General features: G+C 47.4%; 1 protein-coding gene across 1 annotated transcript in view; it reads right to left on the bottom strand.

The window, feature by feature from the left end:
• The window catches only part of RTN4IP1 (reticulon 4 interacting protein 1), a 46,197-nt gene that overhangs the window by 8,820 nt on the left and 29,330 nt on the right, over positions 1-8,047 (bottom strand). Inside the window, exons 6-7 of the mRNA XM_004696231.3 lie at positions 3,011-3,147; positions 1,390-1,573 (exon numbers count right to left, since the gene is read on the bottom strand). Of these exons, the coding sequence (XP_004696288.3) occupies positions 1,390-1,573; positions 3,011-3,147 (321 nt within the window). The remainder of the gene's footprint in view (positions 1-1,389; positions 1,574-3,010; positions 3,148-8,047) is intronic.

Below are 8,047 nucleotides of genomic sequence, written 5' to 3' on the forward strand. Positions count from 1 at the left end.
ACCCGTCATGCTAACAAGTTAAGCAGTGAGCACAGACTCTGATGTTGGCCCCTTAAGTCAGGCTGCCTTGTTCAACTCTCCAAGACCCACTGCACACTGAGTGTGTCCAGTTTGGTAGTCAGAGCTCCAGGTGGCCCTGGGAACAGAGTGAGGCTGACTCATCAAGGCCCGGACTACCATCATGCCATCGACAGCTAGGGTTTCAGATTTACATGGATATTAATGTTAGTAGAACAGGTTTAAAATTCCAGCAAAGGCATGATGGTTCTGATGGCCTCGGTAGACTCAAGGGTACTCAATGGTACAATTTCCTTCAAGTTATACCAAAAAAAAAAAAAAAAAAATCTCCCTGGACAGCTAAAGAGCTAATAGTCCCAGCCTTGGCATCACTGGCTCATCCCGATCCAGCCATCAAGGAGGAGTGAGCTGTACCCTGTCTGAAATGTTTTCCCCTTCACATAGTTAAAGCTGGTGCAGCAGAGAAAGAGTGACCAGGTAGCAGCAAAAAGAAAGCAGAAAATGTACCAAATGGGATCAAAGGAAGTAACAATGACTAATAAGAAAGCTAACATTAAATATGTGGGTTTTTTATGAGTAGGTATTAGATACTAAATTCTCTGCATGGATTATCTAACTTAATCTTTATAACAGCACAGTGAGTTGATGCATCACTTGCCTATTTTTACAGGTATGATTGTTAAGGTGATAAGTCAACACGGCCAGGTTGTGACTTCTAGTGACTTGGCGAATCCTATGGAATCACCCTCCACTGTGTGATTTGCTGAAAAAAGCCCATCCGTTGGGAGGGCAGTCCCCTGTGAGTGTGGCTGCTTCCAATCTGTGTTAGGCAAAGCTCCCACGCCCTCCATCCTGCATCTCTGGTCTGACTTGCTGCTTTTAGGTTCGTCAGCCCAGCAAGCACTTGAGAAAGATCGAGCCCAATGCCTGACTGACCCAGAGATCCAGGTCTTATCAACCTCCACATGACAGGAGCCATTTTCTTGAAGTAAGTTTTTGTATATGAGTGTATGTATGTATATATATGCATACAACCACACATAAACATGTATGTGTGTGTACAGACATATATCTAAGTCCCCCAGTGGTGTGTGTGTGTGTAGTCACTCGTTTTGCCCCTCTAGAAAACTCAGCCGAAGACATTCGATGTAGACACAGGGGCTGAGAGCTGTTAAGCTCCTTGCCCAGGGCCACGCAGCTACTCAACGGAGGCCCGAAGTGGAGCCTCATCAGCGTGGCTCCACAATCCACCCCTGCAGCACCAGCCCTGCTGCCTCCAGAAGAAGAGAAACGGTCTCCATGGGAAACCCACTCCCAGACGCATGAGGTAGCCACCGGCTCCACCAGCCAGGCCTCGGCTTTGTTGGTTACCTTCAATGCCTTTGAGCCCACGGTGACTCCTGTCTGCAGCATGCCGTCTGCTATGCCCAGCCTGTCCATGTTCATGAGGAAAGGCGTCACCAAGGTGACGTAGGTGGCTCCTGACCATTTCTTCAGAAAGCCTAGAGCCCACTTTTCAGTGGATCCACCAACATTATCGAGGATGAAATCAAACCTGGAAAGAAAAAAATGAAAAACAAAAGACCCTTCTCAGTCTTGATCCAAGCTCCGATCTCTCTCTCCCTCTCTCGTTGCCAGGGGACTCTTGGGTTTCCTTTGGGGGACAGCTCACAAGTCACCCTCCAGCACGTTCGTTACCCAGGAGGTATGGGGAGAGAACACAAGAGGCAGTTGCTGGGACTCTGGTTTTTCTCCAAGATCAGGCAAACATGGCTGCTGCTGTCCTTTCCCCAAATCACACTTCCAATGCTTTAAGAAAGACTTCAGCAAGTCGTTTCTGCCCCCACCGCTCCACCCCCAGCTTCTAAAACCAGTTTTGGCCAACTGTGTGATCTTGATTCTTTCACGGGCCTAAACTAAGGGCAAAGACAACAGAGAGGGAAACTCCGAAGAACGACCTGATGGATGATAATTCTCCTCATTATTAAAGTTTGTGCTCCACTGCAAAACTTTTAATAAATGAACATGGGATACCTGATTGAAAGATGACTTAAGGGCAGCTTGTGATCTTGGAAGAAGCCCTAGTGGTGTAGTTGGTTATGCTTTGTGCTAACTACAAGGTCAGCAGTTCTAACCCACCTCCTGCTCCACAGGAGAAAGGCTTTCTGCTCCTGTAAAGCTCTGTAGCCGCAGAAACCCTTGAGGGCCCTTCTACTCTGTCCAATCAGTTGCTATGGCAGGGAGTTTGGTTGGAGATTTTGGTTTACACACACACATACAACAAATGGCTAACCTCCACCCCCACCCCACCTCCACTCAAGTACCTGGCATTTGAAAACTAATCAACAAATGGTTAACCGCTGAGTTCGAGGCAGCGAGCAGCTTTCCCAGTGCCCCGCAGCTGTGATGTTGGCTAGGGGTGGAGCAGAGGACCGAGCAGCCCCTCTAGTTCTGCCCCAAGCCACTGCTGCCATCAGCGGGGCTGACAGACCTCCTCAATCTGCTCCCACTCAGGACAGCAGGCTGACCCACAGCCTCCAGACAGTCAGACGATGAGCACATCCAGCATCCCCAGGATCACTCTTCACACTTGCTCTGCTTCTCGGAAGCCTTTATGAAGCCCAGACACCAAAAGGCTGTGTGGTGCTAACCAGTCACGTTCATGCCCGGCTGTCTGTACTTCTGTGATGACGGAGGCCACCAATGGAATGCGCAGCCAAGCCAGCCCTCCGCCCTCTCACCATCCAACAGTAAGTAAAAGCAGGTTCAATTCAAATTAGCCAAGGACCATGTAAGCAAACTATCACCCTGAGTCCATGCCACATTGCGTTACTGTGCTGTCTCCACAGACGTCATGCTGGGAATGGCGTGGCAGGTTTTTATAGGTTCTTCTCTAAAATTCCCACACGATAAAGCCACCAAACGATCTCAGGCCGTCCTTATCCACCGCCTGGCTCCGTCCCCCCACGGTGCCCACTGCAAGCATACGTACGGTTTTGAGGTCTTCAGCTGCCCCTCGACCTCGCCAGATTTGTAATCAATTACATCATCTGCCCCAAGCTTCCTTACAAGGTCACTGGCATCCTGAGAGCAAACGGCTGTCACGTGCGCTCCCCATGCTTTCACCACCTGCCGAAAAACGGAGGGCGAGGCACTAAGGCTGCTGCTTCAAAATACAGTTGGCACCAGGTATATGCGTACCAGCTTCATCTCTAGGTGCGCTGAGGGCATGGTCTAACAAGAGCCAGAGGAATGCCCTTTTTTTTGAGCCGTCTTGGAGGCTGCTTCACCAGGAAGCTGGACATCCCCATCCCAGCCACTGGCCACCAGCGATCCACTGAAGTGGGCGGTGAATGCAAATTTCACACCTTTTAGGAGACGCAATGGCCACAGAGTGGCTGCTGACTTGCTGGGTGATGGATGGAAGGGTTATGTTGTCCGAATCAGAACCACGAGCAAGGCTTCCCTACAAGGCGGGTCTCCTGAGCCATGGCTGTGGTTAAAGGAAGGGCTCTCCTGGCACAGCCAAGCAGAACTGTGGAGAGGGGGCGCAAGTCTACCTGGGTTGCCTGGTGGAAGCCAATCTGAGTGTTCTCCACCTGGTCACTGTAAACAGGACTGAGACACTGTGCCTTGTCACCTGGGGGCCAGAAAAGCAAGCATCCACTCTCTTTAAAGAAGATAACGTTCTCCAGTGTGTTGTGAGAACAGCCCTGCACCAAGAGGGCAGGCGGCCTGGGGTCAAAGCGCCCACGATTCCGTGTCTTGTGACTCCACGTGGAGGGGGCGGCAGAAAATGCCACGCTTTGGGCCCAGAGAATGGAGAGGCCAAAGGAAACCATCAGGAGCAGAGGGCCGAGAGAGAGAGGCTGTCCCCTCTGAGAGCTTCTTACCTCTGAGTCCAGTCAAAAGTAAAATAGATTTCTAAGAGTGTCAAATAAATAAGTCAACCTGGTTTTTTTTTTCTAAAGAACTATAGGACGCCATCTGTCAAGGACTAGAAAAAATGAATAAACTTTCTCACCAAGAAATAAATCTCAGATCCCCCAAACAAGCCAGCCAGCCACCTTACTGTCATGGGATTATGACCAAAATTCACTTAGAGAAGGGCTCAGCACCTCCCCAGGCCAGGGAGACTGGTCAGCAACCTCAAATGGCGTGTTCTCAGTGATGACACAGGGGGATGGTCAACACAGAGAGGCCACGTGCCCTTTGGAAAAGTGACTGTTTTATAAGTTTGTCCAAACATAGACACACCCTCCCTTTGCATCTCCAACAAGTACAAGTGCAGCACCGCGTCAGGAAGGACATAATAAAAAGGTCCCTTTAGAAAGAGCCAAGAGTAGTGGCTCTGTGTTGGGCTGCGATCCGAATGGTCAGCAGTTCGACTCCACCAACAGCTCCTTGGGAGAAAGACTGGGCTTTCTACTCCTGTCAATAGTTGCCGCCTCAGAAACCCACAGGGGGGTCTGCGAGTCAGCATGGGCTCGATGGCAGTGAGGGTGTAGAATGAGCAGGGAGACAAAGGGCCATTGTACTTTCAAACTGTCGATCAGGTCTTCTCTGTTAGAGCAGAAAGATCCACCATGGGTTTCTAGGATTAAAGATGAGGATGCCTTATATACCAAAATATCAATAACCAGATGTAAATAAAAAGAAGTGCTATATTCCGATGTGATTCAGATTGAGTATCTCCAACAATGGGGAAGTAAACTCCCTAAATTGCTAGAATTCTCTTCTATAATGCCAAATTCACAGAATCAAAGGAAGCTGTTTCCAGACAATTTGAGACTAACTACTTAAAGTGAACCCAAGAACTTTGTACTGACAGTTCTGTGTCAGCTACTTTCTCAATTCTGCTCTGAGCACCAGCTTCATGAGCTCCCCTACTACAAGTTACACAGATTTCCTGGGATCTAAGGGCTCTGTGTTCTTTTGTTCACGGTGAAATTCCTACTCCCGAGTCCGGAGACCGCTTTGGTATTAAATAAACATCTGTGAAAGGGTTTTTAACAGCACTCATATCGGCTTTCTCTCCTTTTTCACTTTTAAAAAGCAATGCTGGCGATGAGAACACTTATGAGTGACATCATCTACAAGTTACTGTGTTTATGGACTGAAAACCAACACGCTTGGGAATGATGTGCTTTCAACAGCAACTTGCTAATGAAATTCAACAGGTGACGAGTATAATCCAAGGTGAATAGCTCATTTGTCACCATGCTTTCTCATGTGTTATACATATACATGCAAGGGGGCTTCAAAAATTTTGCAGAAAAATCCTATAATATTTTAATTCCATTTTCCACAGACTTTTTACCACCCTTCTAAATAATATAAACAAAGACAGTTTAAAATCTATTATATACAGATCAGAAAATTGCAAAAGGAAGCTCGAGAAGACAAGCAAGAAGTATTAGAGTGAAATATACAAAGACCTGGAGTTGGGGAAAGCCAATGGGAAGAAAATGTTCAAGAACTGAAGAAAAAATCCAAGCCTTGAGCTACTGGATTGAAGGATTCTAAGCGCAAAGTAATGCAGGAAGTATCAGAAGAAGATGGAAGAAACATACTAAGTCACTGTATGGAATCAGTTGATGTTCAACCATTTCAAGAGGATGGTCATGATCAAGAACCAATGGTACCGCATAAGCAAATGTGGCGAAGAAAGCTGATGGTGCCCGGCTATCAAAAAGTATAGCATCTGGGGTCTTAAAGGCTTGAAGGTAATCAAGCGGCCATCAAGCTCAGAAGCAACAAAGCCCACATGGAAGAAGCACACCAGCCTATGCAACCACGAGGTGTCGAAGGGATCAGGTGTAAGGCATCATCAGAACAAAAAATCTTACCATAGTGAATGATGGGGGGAGTGCGGAGTGGAGATCCAAAGCCCATTAGTAGGCCACTGGAGATCCCCTTGCAGAGGGGTCTCGGGGAGGAGATGAGCCAGTCAGGGTGCGATGTAACAATGATGAGAAATACAACTTGCCTCTAGTTCCTAAATGTTTCCTCCCCGCTCCCACTACCATGACTCGAATTCGATCTTGCAAGTCTGGCTAGACCAGAGGAGGTAAACTGGTACAGATAGGAACTGGAAAATACAGGGAATCCAGGACGGATGAGCCCTATAGGACCAGTGGTGTGAGTGGCAAAACAGGGAGGGTAAAGGGAGAATGGGTAGGAAAGAGGGAACCGATTACATGGAACTGTGTGTGACCTCCTCCCTGGGGGACAGACAACCGAAAGGTGGATGAAGGGAGATGTCGGACAGGGCAAGATATGACAAAATACCCATTTATAAACTATCAAGGGCTCATGCGGGAGGGGGGAGCGGGGAGGGAGGGGAAAATGAGGACCTAATGTCGGGGGTTTAAATGGAGAGAAAAGGTTGTGAGAAACGATGTACAAATGCGCTTTACACAATTGATGTGTTGTATGGATTGGGATAACAGTTGTATGAGCCCCTAATAAAATGTTAAAAAAAAAAAAAGAACCAATGGTACCAAAAGTGGACGTCCAAGCTGCCCTGGGGGCATTAGTGAAAACCAGGCTTCAGGAACCGAGAGAACACTAGGGCAATGTCTCTGCAAACAGATGCAGCCAGGGAGCACTCACTGCCAGGAACCAAAGACCAACACCCACACCCTGGAGGAGAGCCAGACTTGTGCCCATTCCACAGAATGGTGGCCCAACAGATTACTTAGAAATTATGGGATCATATCATGAATATCACATGCAAGTAAAATTTTGCTGAAGATCATCTAAAAATGGTGCAGCAGCACACTGACAGGGAGCTGCCAGAAACAAGCTGGATTCAGAACAGGCGGTGAAAAGAGGGATAGCATGGCCGGCACCAGCTAGGTCTTGGCGGAAAGCAGAGAAGACCAGAAAGCTGTATACTTGTATTTCATTGATTATGCAAAGGTACTGGGCTGCATGGATCATAACAAACTACATATAACATTGAGAAGAGTGGGAATTGCAGAACCCGTCCTTGTGCTCATGTAGACGAAGAGCCGCGGTTCAAACAGAAGGAGGTAATATTGCACAGTTTAAGATCGGGAAGGTGTGCAACAGGGTTGCATCCATGCACTGTGATCGTTCAATCTGTTTCCAGAGCAAACAATCCAGAACGCTGGACTATATGTAGAAGACTGCGGCATCAGCACTGGAGGAAGGCAAGCTGCATAAGCAGATAACATAATCCAAGAGTGAAGAGGACTTCAGGCGTTTGCTGTTGAAAATCAAAGGCTGTGGCCTTCAGCCTGGATTGTAACTCAATGTAAAGAAAATGGAGAAAAGACTAAAGTTGTTGAGGATTTCGTTTCACTTGGCACTTGGCACCACAATCAATGCAAGAAGTCTGATGATCTATTGCACCGGGCAAATCTGCTGCTCACCCAAGACCTCTTCTAAGTCTTAGAGAACAAAGACAGCATTTGAGGATTAAAGTTCACCTGACCCAAGTCTTGGTATTTTCCATCCCTCAAAGGTATCTGAAGGCTGGACAGTGAAAATGAAAGACTGTAGAAGAGCTGGAACTCAGGTGGTAGAGCGGGTTAAGCAATGGGCTGCTAACCCCCAAGGTCAACCGTTCGAACCCACCAGCTGCTATTGCTGGGCGGAAGATGAGGTTGTCTGCGCCTGTCAAGGCTTAGAACTGAAAAGCCCTGGGAAGCAACTCTACAATGTCCTCTAGGGTCACTATGAGCCCCATTTACATTCCATTTTTCGGAGAACAGTATTGCATGTGTTTATTTACTATGATCCACTTTAAGTTTTAGTTGTCATTATTCTATGATATAAGGTTCACTGAGATTGTTTTTAAAAAATATATTAATATAGTTATTCCAGTACCACTTGTTAAAAAGATTTCTCTTGAAGCAACAGGACTGACAGTTCCAGGGGGACATGGGAGAGGGGTGATGGGGGGAAAGGTAGTGGTGTTAACAAACCCAGGGACAAGGGAACAACAAGTGATCCAAATCGGTGGTGAGGAGGGTGTGGGAGGCCTGGTAAAGCATGATCA

The sequence above is a fragment of the Echinops telfairi genome, unplaced genomic scaffold (assembly GCF_000313985.2).
Source record: "Echinops telfairi isolate 266 unplaced genomic scaffold, ASM31398v2 ScPeMD7_3533;HRSCAF=4204_0, whole genome shotgun sequence".
Taxonomy (NCBI): domain Eukaryota; kingdom Metazoa; phylum Chordata; class Mammalia; order Afrosoricida; family Tenrecidae; genus Echinops; species Echinops telfairi.